This window comes from Dasypus novemcinctus, chromosome X (genome assembly GCF_030445035.2).
Source record: "Dasypus novemcinctus isolate mDasNov1 chromosome X, mDasNov1.1.hap2, whole genome shotgun sequence".
NCBI classification, from domain to species: Eukaryota; Metazoa; Chordata; class Mammalia; order Cingulata; family Dasypodidae; genus Dasypus; species Dasypus novemcinctus.
In genome coordinates, this window is record NC_080704.1 from 47816339 (window position 1) to 47833936 (window position 17598).

The 17598-nt window shown below is 39.3% G+C and overlaps 1 protein-coding gene across 8 annotated transcripts in view; it reads right to left on the minus strand.

The window, feature by feature from the left end:
* Positions 1-17168, minus strand: part of CASK (calcium/calmodulin dependent serine protein kinase) — a 435002-nt gene extending 417834 nt beyond the window's left edge. For 3 of the 8 annotated variants that reach the window (XM_071213095.1, XM_058291533.2, XM_058291530.2), the window contains exon 1: positions 16886-17042. In XM_071213095.1, coding sequence (XP_071069196.1) covers positions 16886-16944 — 59 coding nt within the window. In that variant the 5' untranslated portion in view covers positions 16945-17042. Of the gene's footprint in view, positions 1-16885 lie in introns of all 8 variants that reach the window. The other 5 variants (XM_058291528.1, XM_058291532.1, XM_058291535.1 and 2 more) reach the window with 5 other exon arrangements.
* Positions 17169-17598: the final 430 nt, after the last annotated feature.

A 17598-nucleotide genomic window follows, 5' to 3' on the forward strand; every position in this document is an offset into this window, starting at 1 on the left:
TAGAGAGTCAAAATCCAAGTAACAGGAGTTCCAAAACACAGGAAACATAGAAAGGAAGAAATTATCAAAGAATTAAGGGAGTGGATGTGGCTCAAGCAGTTCAGCTCCTGCCTTCCACATGGAAGGTCTCAGGTTCGGATCTTGGTGCTTCCTGAAAAGACAAAAATAAACAACAAGCAAACAAATGAAAAAAACCAACTCAGGGAAGCTGATGTGGTTGTGTCAGGTACCGGCTTCCCACATATGAGGTCCCAGGTTCAGTCCAGCCCCCAGTATGAGAAGAAAAGGGGAGAGCGGGGAGGGGTGAAGGGAGAGGGGAGACAATTTTCCAAAACTGAATCTCCAAATTAAAAGGCCCACTGAATGTCTAACAGTGTGAATAAACAAGACCCAAGCCAAGATATATTAATGTGAAATTTAAGAACCTCAGGGATAAAGAAAAAGTCAAAAAAGAGAGAAAAATAAATCAAGTCACAAAAGACCTGCAACAATGTAGCAGTGTCTTTAAAACACTGAGAATAAACTATTTCCAACCTAGAATCCTGTATCTTACTATCTATATAAACTATGTCTATATAAACTACCAAACAAATCAAAGGGCATAATAAACATTTTTTTATACATGGTATTTTATTTTCCTATAGCTGTTGTAAAAAATTCCCACAAACTTAGTGGCTTAAAGCAACACAAATTTATTTTCTTATAGTTCCAAAATCAAGATGTTGGCAAGGCTATATTCCTTCTGGAGGCTTCAGGGAAAAATCTGTTCTTTACCCTTTCCAGCTTCTACAAGTCACCTGCATTCCTTAGTTCGTGCCCCTTCCTCCATCTTCAAATTCTATCACTCTAACCTCTGGTCCTGTTGTCACATGTTTTACTGACTTTGATTCTCTGCCCTTCCTCTTACAAAGACCCCTGTGATTAATTTGGACCCACTAGATAATCCAGGATAATCTACTCATTGCATTAATCACATCATTAATCACATCTGCAAAGTCCCTTTTATCATGTATGATAACATATTAATAGGTCCCAAGGATCAGGACAAGGACATGTTGGGGGAGGGGGGGCATTATCCAACCCAATAATTCTTAGTCTCATTCAACCTTTCTCCAGATGCTACTGGAGGATATGCTCCACCAAAACCAGAGTGTAACCTGATGTTAGCATAAAGTCAGAATCAGAGTCAAAGCCATGAAAGAACTCAAGAATTCAATCGGGTATCTTTTATCATTAAGAGTTTTATGGACTAAAACAATGTGAAAACATGGCAGTACTGCATCAGGTTCAAAGAACCTAAGCAGAGAAATAAGCAGCAAAGAAAGCAAAGTTCAGGGAAATATCACAGCAATTTGGGTGAGGATTGCAGAAGTCTGTGAGTGGAAAGGAGGAGGTAAGTATAAATTGAATCCAAGGGTCTGGACTAGAGGACTACTTCCTTGTTAGACTCACCAACACAGCAGCTATAAATAGGGCCCCATGTATTCCAATGTCACAAACAAGAATACAGTCAGCAGCCTAACTTATGTTCTAGGACATTATGCAACCTCAACCAAGTGAGACAACAGCCCCCAAAACTGCTTGACGTAACTGTTTCCTTAGTGGGTAAATATCTTTGAATTTTGGGAATATTTAGAATTAACTACAGAAATGGAAAAACAGAAAAGAAAGCTGCTAAGCTTGGAAGGGTATAGGATAGCTTCACAGAGCTATTGAGCTGCACTTTCAGGTACGCAGGGGGGTCCTCGATGTGTGAGCACATGTACACACTAGATTTGGGAGAGGGCAGAAGGAGGAAGGAAGGTTAGCTAACAAAATAGCATCATTAAGGGAAAAAAAAGCACTGTGTACATTTGGGTTATTGTAAATAGCTATACTGGACTAGCAACAAAGTGGGAATGATGGGCAGATGTCAAGAAAACCAAATACCATAAAAATAAAAAAGCAATATAGCACAGAAGTTGTAATTGGCCTTTAGAGTAAACAACTACATTAGAAACTTGGTTTTGCCTGCAACTAGCTATGCAAATCTCTTAAACTCAGTAAAGCCTCAATGAATTCATTTGTAAAATACAAGTTTAACTACATACCAAAAGGATTTAAGAATTAAATGAGATAATCTGTGTATGGTAAATGCTTCATAAATGTTACCTATTTTTTTTAGTTATTCAAGTTTAGTTATTCACTATTTTGGATTATCTACACTTGTCTCTTCATTAAACTAGAGTCAAAAGCCATTATAGCTGTATTTCTTGACCTCATGCTCATGAATTCCTTTCGCTGACCCATAAAGCCACTCATTATCTATTGACTCTTCATAGAGACAAGAAACTGTTTTACACTTCCCTCAAAAAGAGGTGCATTGCACTTAATAGTAACATAAAAGTTTTTATTATAATCCTTAAGAAAATCAGGAAATCCAGCATCATGCCCAGAATGTGACTGCCCCAAAACACAAATGATGTCTAGTAACATAAAAGTTTTTATTATAATCCTTAAGAAAATCAGGAAATCCAGCATCATGCCCAGAATGTGATTGCCCCAAAACACAAATGATGTCCCCAAATAATCATTATAAAGGTCCCATATGTTATTTGTTCAACTTGGAATATTCTTGTCCATAGGCATAGCTTTTATTGTCCCCATTTTATAAATGAGGACACAGTTTTAGATTAGATAAAACAGTATTAGTAATTTTGCTTAGGATAAAATTTTCCATTCCATTCCAGCCTTAGAAAGTTTTTCCTCATCTAGTTCCATATACAATGATCTTATAGATCTCAACCAGGGACACTATTATTCAGGATTCTACCAGTAAGTTCAGCATACACTGTACAATTCTATGTCTACTAACCTATCTCAAAATGATATTATGAGAGAATTAGATAGTTTTTAAAGCAGCAAAATACTAGCACTAAATGAAAACATGAACTCCTGACTGTGCATTGAGCCAGAATTTTCTTTTTTAAATATATTCAGCCACTTCCTCTCCTTCTTTAAATTTTCAGTAACCATATAATGAACATCTATTATGTGCCAGACACTATCTTAGGTGGTAGATACAGCAGTGACTAGGATAGCTATGAATCCTGACCTAATGAAGCTTAAAATATGTATGAATTATACATATTTTAAATTACACAAGCATCAATAAATTTATGTCATACTGAGGCCTTGTTGTAGTGTCTATTTCATAATGATCCCTATTCCTACAGAATAAGTACCCTTAAATGAAACTTTGCTTACTAAGCAATTCTGAGTCTGAACATTACAGACTTTAAAATGGCTCAACATCTACAATAGTTGCTGCTCTGGAGCCCAAGCACTGACTGTTGCCAAGGAAAGAGGGGAATTATTAAAGCTCACCTTCAGCTCCATGGGACTGTCCCAGACTCCCAAGCACATATGGAGAGGACAGCACTGCAAGAATCACCAGAGCATTTCTCTTGCCTAAAGTGCAGCTTGATTTCTCAAGCTTTCATCACCACCCACCCCTGACCCCTATTTCAGGTAGATAAAACAGAAATGATGTGGTTGTTCAGATGATTTGTGTGGGTGGCTACTGTGCTGACTGGGACAATAAGGCTGCAGAGACTGCTCTCTTTTAAAGAGTTCACATTTTATTCACCTCTATAAATAACAATTTAATTTAAAAGCACTGCATTTCTACACTATATTGCAGAAAGCAGTGAAGCTCAAATTCTCCTATAGATGGGTTGCTTTTGGCAGTAGACCTAAGTAACCATACTTTGAGGGCTGGTCTTCATTTGACCCTTTCTCACTGTACCTCACCTCTGGGATAAATAAACAGAGCAACAGGTATGAATTAAGGTGATTGGGGAAGCCTAAATGAAAGGTCTAACTCAAACATTTCCAGTCTCAAGCTCAATATTTCCTGTGTCTAACCCAGAGTCTCTTACAAAAGTATTCACCCTGAAACAAACCATGGACCAAAATCCCCAGAAATATAGCTCAGTATCATATGGCCAAGTCATGTTTCCTAGCTTAAAACATCAGCCATATAAGAAAAATACAACCATGGAATCACAACTGCAAAAAAAATACTTTTTCCTGATCTGGTTACTACAAACAGTGGAAACTGCAAGAAGGCCTTTCTTTCAAAGGCGATTATACTTCCTTTGGTGCATCAGTAAGAAAAATATTAAAATTAAGTTCTTTTATTTTATTTGGAGCTGACCACCAATCTTCTTAAAGGCTGAGCGCACATACAAAGAAAAATTAAGACTGTGCCATGTCATTCCAACTAAGGATAGAAACATCCATCCTTGGTTGTAGAAAGACAAAGAAAATGAATCCTGGTAAATACCAAAAGATTGCCCACATTAGTTGGTATCTATGTGCTCACAAACACAGAAGTGCCCAGGTACTGCTGCTGCTACTGCTCCACACTAGGAGAACCACTGATATAGGCCTTACTGACCAAACAGGACATTCAACATTACAAGTAGCTGCCAAAGTTCACATTTGACTGGCCACAAAAACGTATCATTTGGGAAGTGGATGTGACTCAAGCGATTGAGCTCCTGCCTACCACATGGGTGGTCCCTGGTTCGGTTCCTGGTACTCCCGAAAGAAGACAGCAAGCTGGCACGATGGTCAGGCATGGCAAGTGACACAACAAGATGTTGCAACAAGATACACAAGAAGAAAAACATAATGTGAGACAGAACAAAGCAGGGAGCAGAGGTTCCCTGTGCCTTCTAGAGGGAACGAGCTGGTGCAGCAAGCTGACGCAGCAGGATGATGCAACAAGAGACACAAGAAGAAAAAACATAATGAGAGACACAGCAAAGCAGGGAGCAGAGGTGGCTCAAGTGATTAGGCACCTCCCTCCTTCATCAGAAGTCCAGGGTTCAGTTCCCAGTGCCTCCTAAAGAAACAAGGAAGAAGAGCAGACAGCAAGTGCAAACAATGAGGGGATGGGAAAAATAAATAAATAAATAAAATAAATCTTTTAAAAAATGTATCACTTGCATTAAGTTCCAAGCTTTCAAAAATAAAAAAAATTAAATAATTTTAAGAGAAGCAGGGGGAGACACACACATATAAATAGCTGGGATTTTTTTCCCTTTGCTTTGACTTCAGTATAAATTTAGCTCTGCTTGATCAGTAAAATAAGCAACTCTTCCTCAAATCTCTTCATTCAATATTTTCATCTAACATGATCTAAGTGCTATAAAAAGTTGAGAAGGATTAAGTTCTATAAATCAATCAAGAAAATAAAATCAATTTTAAAGAAAAGGGCTCTTGCAAAATCAAAGAAAATTCAACAAAGCCCATTTCTAATTAGAAGTACTCATTTCAAAAAAATCTAGATAATAATACATAGGAGGTAGTTTAAGAGTTTTTAAGAATTATGTAATTTTATATTCATAAGAATCACATAAGGTAGACAGTATAGCCATTAGTATAATTTGGTGAAGTGTATGGTATGTGAACTACATCTCAAAAAAACTGTTACCAAAAAACAGGCATTCAATTAATCTGCTAAAACATCCAAAAACTGAATATTTGGGTCTTACATTTAGGAATACCTCTTAAAAAACCAGTCTCTGCCCATACTAAAGGAAAGGTAACAAAACACAGTACTGAAGAGCAAGGGACTTAGATGAGGTCACACAAACTCAGGTGTGATTCCTCATGCTGTATGCTGCTACTTATTATTGTCACTTTGCCAAGGCCAAGTTACACGTCTCCCTCTTCCTCAGTTTCCTCATTTGTAAAATGGGGAGGGAAATGATTGCATCAAAGGGAAAGGTTTTGGCCAAGATTAAATCAGATAAATATACAGAATTTAATACCATGTCCAACACATAGTGAACACCCAAGTCATAAAATATTAGAACACCAACAACAAAAGTCCTGATTGTCCCTGAAAACTACCTTTATCCTTATTTCTTTAGCTTCTTAAATATGTGTCACTAAAAATAAAAATTTATCATTTGCATAAATAAGATAAACATATTTTAAACATTCTTAACATTTCTTTGATTTTCCCTACCTGTACTCTTCTACTCCTTTTTTATGAATGAGGAAACAGACCTAAAAAGATTAAATGCATTACCCAAGGAGGCGACCAACAAATTATTCAAGCCTTACCCTCTGTGATGATTTCCCTAACTTTTTCCCCCTACTAGGTGGTCACACAATCTCTGGATTCCTCACTTAATACACTCTCAACTACTGACAATGTACTTACCATGTTAGTCACGAGTTAAGCAGAGGATACAAGGGTGAACAGGTCAAATGTGACCCTAGCCTTAACAAGACTTAGGGTCTATCTAGATTAGATTTTAACTAATTTTTGCCGTCTTCTCCCATTGACAGAGAGCTCCTTAAATAACAATAGCTACTATCATTTATTGTCTATCACTTACCAAATAATGTTCTTCCTTAAACAACCTTTAGACATTTTATTTAGATCACATTATTCAATCCTCACAGCAATCCTGCAAGGTATGTATTATCACTCTCATTTTATAGAAAAAGAAATTGAGGCTCAGAGAAGTTACCTAATTTGCCCAGAGCCCCATGACAAGAAATGAATGGATAAGTGAATGAATGAATAAATACTAGCACCACTTAGAATTTTATGCACTTGGTAGAAAAAAATGTTTATGTCATCATATTATTTATGTAATAGAGCCTGTGTTTAGCACTGGCAAAGGGCACATTTGGAAATTGTTGAAACTTTTCTACATAGCTGCCAAAAGTAATCTGAGTAATTCAAAGACATTGTAGAAATAAAAAATACTGATGCTGCACTTTACAATCACTAGTCCATGCAAATGGTTTGTGAAACAGGTATCGTTTCTTCTACAAATAAAAAAAAAATAGCCATACTGTGCCCAAAGATCAGAATTTAGGAGGCTTCCTTACAAGCCACAAAGCAATGTTGATCCATATGTTTGGGGGAAAGTACATATCAAGGGTAAACAGAAAAGCTGAAAATCTATGATGTTTCCTATAAATGCAAAATAGAGTCTACAAAATAGCAGTGGTCTAATGGTAATTTGTATACTATAGCAAGGCTAGAGACATTTGTATTGAATTAATATCAAGAGTGCTTTAACAAAATATTAAAATCTGCATATGGTTAAATGGTAATACTTCCATCCTAGACTTAAATACACCAAAATACTCCAAACTCAGGGTTATAAGCCTGAAATACAGACTCAACATAATACATTTTGGTTATTATTAAACTACACCAAAAAGAGAAAAAGAAAGGAAGAGAGAGAACAATTATGTTTATCTGTAAATGATTCAAATATTCCAAACAATGGTTATAAAGCAAAAAAAAGTGGGAAACGGACTTGGCCCAGTGGCTAGGGCGTCCGTCTACCACATGGGAGGTCCGCGGTTCAAACCCCGGGCCTCCTTGACCCGTGTGGAGCTGGCCCATGCGCAGTACTGATGTGCGCAAGGAGTGCCCTGCTACGCAGGGGTGTCCCCCGCGTTGGGGAGCTCCATGCACAAGGAGTGCGCCCGGAAGGAGAGCCGGCCAGCGCGAAACAAAGTGCAGCCTGCCCAGGAATGGCGCCGCCCACACCTCCCGTGCCGCCTGACGACAACAGAAGCGGACAAAGAAACAAGACGCAGCAAACAGACACAGAAAACAGACAACCGGGGGAGGGGGGGAATTAAATAAATAAATAAATCTTTAAAAAAAAAGTATATAAAAAGAAATCAAAGGATTAAAAAACATAAGAAAATGCAAGAAGAGCCCAGTAACAGAATGAAAGAAACGAAAATGAAATAATGTGCACTTAGATGAAAAAAAAAAAATGGCTTCAGTGCAATGAAGTAATGTGTTATTTTGAATGGATGTGGACAATTAAAAAAAAAAACAATGAACAAATTTATTTGGGGGTGGAGCAGAAAGGAAATGAAATGGGAAAAGAGTACAGAGTACTATACTTATCCACATGGACCAAAAAACCTTGAGGCAAGAATTAAGTTCCTTATAGGGAAAGGATTTAAGACAATAACAATGGTTTGACAAATACCAAAAATTAAATTTAAAACACCTACTTCATCACTTCAAGAAAGGTTTCCATTTAATTGAAAGTCATGCACCAAACTCAGAGATGAAAAGGACCTAATGTTAGGAAAACTGGATAATTTTATCCAAAAGCCAGGCATCAGAATCTACAAGTACAATTACAGTGAAAAAGAATCTACTTTTTTTTTACCCTAAAATATTGCTTTTGAGATTGACACAGAGATAGTATAACATTACTAACATTCACAAAAATGAAGCCAAAATCTTGCTTTTTAGTCACACCATGAACCAAATATTAAACATTACATTCATCTTGATAATGTACTTTTAAATTGCCTCTTTGCCAGGCCTTTTCCTGGTATTGAATCGGGGTGTCTTTGGCATTTTATATTATTGATCCTTCCTACTTTGAAACTTCTGTGACATCTAGCTATCCTGGTTCTTCTAACTCTAGGTTATACTCCAAACCACAACCTCCCAGTCTCGGTCAACCCCCAAGAACTCATCTTCTCATAGCTTCACTTCCACACCAATGATCTCTGAATCTTCACTGTCATTCCAGATCTCTCGCCCAAACTCCAGTTCCACATTTCCAGCACATGCACATTTAGAAATGGCTTGCACTCAATCTAAAGCCAAAGTACCAATCCACACAATGGATTACAGCACAGCAATTAAAAAGGAGAGAGAGATATATATCTAATAAATAGATATGGAAATATCCTCAGATATACTATTTTTTCAATGAAAACAGCAGGTTTCAATATATTGGGCAAACATGATCCCATTTTGTTTTTTAAACAAAAAAACTTCCAGAAACATGTACAAGAAACTGAACAATGTTTACCTCTGGAGAATAGGACTATGCATTTTGAAGAATGGGGAGAGGCTCACTATTTACCTTTGTACTGTCTATATTTTTTAACTTGCCATGAGCATCACTACACTTCTATAATTTATTTTTATAAAAACTACTTAGTTAATAAAGAGAAAGGAACAGAAAATTTTTAATATCATAATTGGAAGTAAAATTTCACTCAAATTGCTTTCAGAAACTAAATTCTCACTATGAAGAAAGTAAAAAGGAGACTTTTATACTGCCTTCAGCTCTATAACCATTAATAAAGTGAGCAATTAGGGCAATTACATTTTGCTCAGTTGAAGGAGGTGATACCAAGACACCAGGGTGGACCCAGAAGAGAAAGAAAGGACAGCAGGTCTGCCAGCACCTTGAGCCCTTTAGCATAAATCCAGAGTCATATTTGGTGGGTTCTAGAATCTGCACTGTCAGTTGCAACTGAAAGAAGAAAAAATGAGAGAGCAGCACATCCGGTCAGCTTGTTGGCTGGAGTCAAGTACCTGCTCTGTAGTAGGAACTCAGTCACTTGATTATTAAGGTGTGAGTGCTGGCAGACAGTTGAAAGGTCTACAGGCTCAGCTGATGCTGTTCTGTACATAGTTTTCAGAGTCAGAGAGAACAATTTTATTATTTTTATCACAAGATATAGGAATATCTATCCTGTGGAAACCACACCACCCTAATCCCTAACACTCTGAAACCTCATTACTTCTGGTTTGGCAAGTTACAAGTAAGTAGTCAACTATTCTGTCTGTGGAGACAGGGAAACTGGAAGAGAAAACTAGGAGAGTAGATGGGGTAGACAACAATTCAAAACAAATGATATTTTAGATGGATATCCAATTGTCTATATTTCCATTGCTCAAGAACACATGTATTTATCAGTTTAGTAATAAACAATATTTCATTAACGAGAAAGAAAAGAAAAATGAAATAGATGAGAAAAGGTATAGTAGCATGGAACCTCTACTGAGGAGGTAAGAAATTTATGTAGAGAGTCCAGCAATTAAAATTTGCACTACATAAACCCTGAAAATGAAGATGTGTGTCTTATTTAATGGAAACCCAATGCAGTATTTTCACAATTTGAATCAGCAGCAAAATGTAGCATGACATGAATGGACTTCAGAAACAGTTGGAATTCCATGTGATCTTGGAAAAGTTACCTACCACCCCCCTCCAAATGAATCTGTGTTCTCTGTAAAATGGGTACAATTAAATTAGGTAATACATGTAACATGCCTAACATTAGATGGCATAAATGTTAATTCCCCTTACAAAGTAGGTCTTAAAGGATGTTTTTCTCTTTTAACATAGTGCTCCTACCACACAAAATATGAAGCATTTACAAAAATGCAATAATCCAAGAACAATCTCAAAAAGCAAGGTATACCTGCTTCATCATTTTAATTTATTGAGTAGAGCAAAAACTGGAAATGCAAGAAATTTCAGTGGTAAAGAACACAAATTAAGGAACATTAGAGCTAAAAGGTGAAATTGTTGCAGGTATATTGAAAAAATGGAGGTGGGATGAGCAGTATATGCCAATGATATAGAAGCATGACACAGTCACGGAAGTTAAGGGAATCCACAGGTAGTAGTTATGAAGTCAATGTGCAAATTGTGCTTCAGAAGCCCCATGTCTTATAGCAGTCTCTAAAAGCAGACATTGGGAGACTCAAGGAAGGTCGTGTGCATGCAGAAAAGCAACCAAGTAATTCAGTTCTCCCCAGTCCTAAAATGGTATCAGAATCAAACCCCATAATCAGGAATTGACATTGATCATCTACTCCCAATAAGGCCTGCCATGTGTAGGAATCCACATTCTGTGTTTAACAGGTTTTACCTCAATGGAAAGTGCAGTTTAACTCCCACGGTTTGAATACTTTCTTGGATACCAGAGGTTTAGCTGGTGATTATGCTACTTTTACCTTATTACATGCCTGTCTCTGTGATCAATCACTTGTACCATGGAACATCTACTCATTTCTGGAAAATTTTTGGTCCCTTCATGCTCACACTTGACCTTTTCCTAACACTAAAAACTAGTTTACTTACAATGTCTGTTAAATTTTCCAGGAAAGATTTTCTAACATGGTGTAACATGCCCCCTGTAGTGCTAGAAACCCAAAGCATTGGGCCAATCCATACATGTGAAAACCATCATTATTAGGAAAAATTAGGCTGAATTTTTCTCTATGCTGAATTTTATATTTTGCAGATTATTAACCCGGTATTTACATAAAGACTGAATTTAAATTCAATTTTCTGGCAAACAGCCTTATTTGAATTGCAAGTACAGAATTTAAAGTATATAAGCAACTTAACCATATATTTTTTTTTATCCCTCCCACAGCTTGCTTGCTGTCTGCTCTCTGTGTCCATTTGCTATGGGTTCTTCTGTGTGTCTGTATTTATTTTTATTTATTTCCCTCCCCCGCCTGTGGCTTGCTTGTTGTTTGCTCTCTGTGTCCATTCACTACGTGCTCTTCTGTGTTTTTACTTGTCTCCCTTTTTATTGCATCACCTTGCTGAGTCGGCTCTCTGCAGTGCTTGCAGGTTGGCGGCACTCCAAAGCACTTGTGGGCCGGGTGGCACTCCACCGTGTGCGGGCAACCTGCCTTCATAAGGAGGTCTCGGGACGTGAACCCAGGGCCTCCCATATGGTAGACGGGAGCGCAACTGATTGAGTCACAGCCACTTCCTTTGACCATACTCTTTTAATAGAATGCATATACAAACAAAATCCCTACTAAACTGATAAAGTTCTTAATTTTACATTAAGTCATTACAGTAGACACTCACAATCTACTGTTACTGAAGCAATCCTTGCTCCATGTTGTTCCAAACATCAGACAATCAACATACTAGTAATTCGACTGATGTTGTAAATCAATGTGAATTTTAAAGACCCAAGACATCAAAGCCTTCACAGGCTAAAACCAACTTCTTACGCAAGTTTCAGAAACACAAGCACATAGAGGCTAAATCCATGTTTTGTTTTGTTTTTCTCCAATACCCCTCAAAATTCTCCTTTTTAAAAACTGTAAACCTCTAGAAAGCCAGTTCCAAAATTTTACATACATAACCCAAGTTTTAGACCAGTAACGCATCGATCATAGTTGCACATTAGAACCCCTTAGCTTAAAATATGTACATATCTTTTTTTAAAAGATTTATTTATTTATTTATTTATTTCTCTCCCCTTCCCCCCCACCCTGGTTGTCTGTTCTCTGTGTCTATTTGCTGCATCTTCTTTGTCCGCTTCTATTGTTGTCAGCAGCACGGGAATCTGTGTTTCTTTTTGATGCGTCATCTTGTTGTGTCAGCTCTCTGTGTGGCGCCATTCCTGGGTAGGCTGCACTTTCTTTCGCGCTGGGCGGCTCTCCTTACAGGGCACACTCCTTGCGTGTGGGGCTCCCCTATGGGGGGACACCCCTGCGTGTCACGGCACTCCTTGCGCGCATCAGCACTGTACATGGGCCAGCTCCACATGGGTCAAAGAGGCCCAGTGTTTGAACTGCGGACCCCCCATGTGGTAGATGGACGCCCTAACCACTGGGCCAAATCCACTTCCCCATATCTTTTTGAAGTAATGAAACTGTTCTAAAATTTTTGCAATGATGAATGTACAACATTGTGATTACACTAAAAGCCACTGAATAGCCAGAAATAGCAGCTATGTATGGGGGGGGGGGGGGTGGAGCATAGAGAGATTGAGAGGTAAGGAATTCTCCTTTGCTTGTTTTTCATTTATTATTATTGAAATAATGAAAATGCTCTAATAAAGATTGAGGTGATGAACACACAACTATGTGATTATACCAAATACCATTGATTGTACACTTTGAATGAATTGTATGCTTTATTAATATGTATGATAAAACCGATTTGTTAAAAAATATGTACATATACACACACATATATACATGCATCAATGACTAGGATCCACTCAAAGAGATTGTGATTTCATTGATCTGACACAAGGCTCTGGCAGTGATCTTTTTTAAAAGCTCCCCTGGTGATTCTAATATGCAGCCAGGTGGAGAACCACTACTTTAAACTAATACAGTCTTTTGGGACAGTAATTGCTCTGAGGCTGATAAACATGCTTTTTCCCCTTTTAATGAGATTTTATAAAAACTACTCAATTCATTCCATAACTAATAAGTGGCTATTACATTGCAGGCTCTGTGTTAAGTAATGGAGAAAGATGGATAAATTATGTTCCCTGCCCTCAAGAAGCTCCATATTAGGTAGGTAGAAAGACCCATAAATAAGTAACTGTAATTAAATATGATAAGTACTCCGGAGGTGTAAGCAAATCCACAAACTTGCATGTCATCCTTGAGCAGGGGTCATGCTACATCATTCCAATTTTAGTATATCTTACCAGAGCAGGAAAGTCAGTAGCTACAAGTTACTAAATACTCTAAGAACCAGGGCAACTATTAAGCTTACACAAGGTAAAAACTGCATATATTTTGCTATTCTCTTTCACAGAAACTGCTGTGCCAACAAAGTAGGCATTTTTCTGTTTTAATTTTTGAAGAATCATCTTAAATTCTCCTTCATGTAAAATTTCTGATGGTACACTTATCTATAAAACTATACATTTGCAAAAGATGCAACAAATGATCCTGGCATAAAAATGTGCCAATAATTTGTATGTGTATGATAGCCTTTCTTTATAGTAACTGCTACATTTGCTAAGACAAGAACTTTGGGGACTATGATAAGAGCCCATCATTGGAGCTTTGGTTAGGTCACTTGAAAGATGTTACATGGGAAAATGTTATGGAAACGGTAGGTATTCAAAGGAGTTTTTGCAAGACTTTCAAAAATAAGAAATAGAGGGAAAAAGCTTTAATTTTTTTAAAAGAATGAAATGGGATTCTCCCAATATATATAATGTATCAGGCACATGATTCCCTCAAAGATGGTATTAACAAAGGTAAAGGCTTCAACACTGGAAGGAGAGCATATTCTAAATAATGACCTTGTACTCTGACACCCTGTCAAACTCTGTAAGATGCCCTTCTCAACCAAGGGGAAAAAACATACTAGAGGGTCTAAATTAAACTGGAATTTTCATTGACTGCTACCAAGCAAGGCCTAGTATGTAGTAGGTGAATGGATGGGTAGGAGTGGGGTAGGTAGGTAGAGGACTGAGTGGGTGGTCAATTGGTCTAGGGAAGTGAAATCAATTTTAAAATGCCTTAGTGAAAATTTAAACCTATTAAAACCTTAGTGGTCAAAAACAACTGATGATACTTATTTGGTAAAGAAGAAAAAATTCTACAGACCTTGGAGAGTCATCAACAAAAATGTTTTCAGTACAAAGTGAGCATCCTCAAGGCCTTCCTGTTCAAATCCAGTATTGAACAAATTCTAAGTTAAAATGATATGCTGTAAAGTGTCCCTGCAAGAAAATCTCAAGTGAATTTCAATTTCCAGATCAATATCTGCCGAGACAATTTACTGGAAAACCTTCAACCTTTACATGGGGGTAAGGAAGACTATCATTACATTCTTTACCACTAAGACTACCTGGAATTCATTATTCATGGAGTGGCATATTGTAAATAGCACTGACCAAGTCAGATTTTGTAAGATATTAATAAGATTTCACAGATCACAGTAGTCAAGATAGCCACAGAGTACCTATCACCTCAAAATTAGCTTGCTTTCCTCCTCATGCAGCTCTGAGGAGATGGATTTAGCTCTACCAGGAGTGTTTCCTGAAAATATTCTATCAATCAAGTCAGCAGAATACTGACTGTGCTAATCTGATGCTGACCACTTCTTTTAAATATCCTAAAATATAATATCATCACTCTTCAAAATCTTAAGTAATCAAAACTAGTTACCAAAATTTGATTCAATGCTGGCTATTTTTAGTCATCACAATATAATTAAGATTTTAATCTCACGTTTTCCAATTATGACTTTGCTGGCTCATTTACATCAGATACAACTAAGATGCAACAAATCCACACACACAGTCATTTTGGGGCTTTGGGAAAACACCTAAACTAGGTTCACTGGGTACTCCCAAAAATAATGAAACCAAGGAGATTTCTGACATATCTGTCTCTCTAGAACTGTGCTATTTGCATGTGGCTACTGAGCACCCGAAATGTGACTAGTCCAACTGAGGAAGTGAATTTTGAATTTTATTTAATTTTAAATAATTTAAATTTAAATTTAGAAACACATACTCGATTCTGCTATTGGAAAACTTTAAAGTATGTTCAGAACAACTTGGATTTGTGAATCTACTTTTTCAAATGTAAAATGTATGAAACCTAAATACAGATCAAGTATTTCCAATAAAAATTTAGCTTACCAAGAGAATTGAAATATGCTGTTCATGGAAAATACATATTGGATTTCAAAGAGTTAGCATGCAAGTAAAAGAAAGTAAAAAATTACATTGACTACATGTATAATATTTCAGATCTATTGGGATAAATAATATATTATATGGAAAATAATTTCACCTGTTTGTTTTTACCTTTTTTATGTGGCTACTTGAAAATTTTAAATTACATATGTGGCTAACATTATATATCTTTTGGGCAGTGCTGACTTAGAGCACACTTCCACAACCACTTTACCAGGATACATTTGAATATCCTTCTAGTAGACATGCTGGTCAAGTAACAATAGGGGCAAGGAGTAACATGTCCTCATGGCAACTGGGTGTGAGTAAAGTGTGTAGCAAGCTCTACTCACAATTTCAGCATGTGAGGCAACATTATAATACCTCAATATGGAAGAAAAAATGAGTTTTCAGCACTTAAACAAATTGAAATTCAGTACTGGAGACAACTTAAAAGAAAGAGCCAACTGCTCTAAGGTCTCAGTTTCCATTCCCAAATGCAGACTCTTGAATAGACAATAAAGCATCCCTTCCAAAAAAAAAAGGCAAATATTTTGATGCAGCTACCCAGCAATCTTTATTAAATAAGCAAAATTTACTCTTCAATCTTATCTCCCCAACTTCTAGAGCCACAGAATACAACGCTGAACTAGCAAATCAACTTCAAATTGCCAGCCAGCATTTCCCTCACAAGCAAATTGCAAGCATTTCCCTTCCAAGGACTGTGCACTTGGAATATTGTTTGACAAGAATGAAAAGGAAACTATTCAAAACAGATTTAAGGAACGGACAATTAGATGAAGAACTGCAGATTTAATTCTCAATCAGCACTGTGATTAATCTGATTCCCTGCCTTTCCCTAGTGTAATTATACAACACAGATGAAAGGATGAGCATTTGGACTGTCAGTTCTATCTTCTAGACCAGCCCAGTGACTCAAAGCAGACAGCCCTACCACGCTAACCACCACCACCAGTCGAGTGAAGCCTCGAACACTGATTTAACAGTCATTGCATAACAAGGCATTAAAAATTTGGATGCCCCAACTCTTTCCATGTTCATCTACGCAAGGTGAGGAATTTGCTAAAACTGAACGCACCCCGTCTTAAATAACCCCCTCCAATCCGGACATGGGGTGAACACAAAGGCATCTAATATCCTGCACAATAGACACACACCCCACAGTTAAAAACCCTGGACGCTCTTTCTCTACCTCTCCACACCAGCAAAGGAAATGCAAGCTGCTCTTTTCATTAATGGTTTGTTCTACATTCAAGGTAACAATAAGCCCAACTGTTCCCAGGAAACAACTATAAAATCGGTTCTGCCACGTCCCTGTGCAGCCGTCAGATAAAATGCAGGCAGCAGATTTCTGCCGCCCCACGCTTCATGGGGTGCCCGACATCGCCTCGTTCGCCTCACCGGATCGCAGAGAATCCCAGACCCCCGCCCGTCAGGAGGTCCAGGTACACTTCCACAAATACTCCTGGATGAGGAGGAAGAAGGAGGCAGAGGGAAGGGAGGACAGAGGGCAGGCCCGGAGCGGGTGCGGGAGGACCACGGCATCCCTGAATTGCATTTTCCCACACTCCCGCTCCCTCGCGTGGAAACTCACTTGCCGATCACCTCGCACAGCTCGTACACGTCCTCGAACAGCACGTCGTCGTCGGCCATGGTCCGGAGGGGACAGGGGCCGCAGCGGGGAGGGCTCGGAAAACCGGGGTGGGGGCGCCAAAGAGCTCAGTGCCCGGCCCCGGGCTCGCCTCCTCCCCTCGGGACCCGCGAGCCCTCGGGTGCTGAGTACGCCCAAGCCGGGCCGCGGCGACGAGGCCCGGAGACTGCAGCGGCGCCTGCCTCTGCGGGCGACCGCCCCGGCGCGGGCGGCGGGGCCGGGGCGCGGGAGTGAGGGCGGCCCGGGCCCGACGCCGCCCGCCCGCCCCCTTCTCCTCGCGCTTCTGGGGCCGCGCCGCCCGGCGTGCGGATCCTCGGGGACCGCGCAGCGCCGCGCTCTCCGCCCGTCAGCCCGCGCGGGCCCCGAGGCCGCGGCCGCTCCCTCTGCCCGAGGCCGGCTTCGGCGCGACACGGGGCAGCTCGGACTACAAGGGGGGCCGCGGCAGGACCATGGAGGGAGGATCGCCGCGGAGGGAGGTGGCGGCAGCTCGGCGCTGGGGACCAGGAGGCGGCGGCAGAGACGCTCCCTCCACCTCCTCCTGCCGCCACCCGCCCTAGAGTGGGTGGGGGCTTCGTGAGACGCGCGCTCTGTGCGGGCGGGAGCCGCAGCCACCGCCTTCCGCTCCTCCTCCTCCTGCGCCTCAGCCTCAGAGCAGT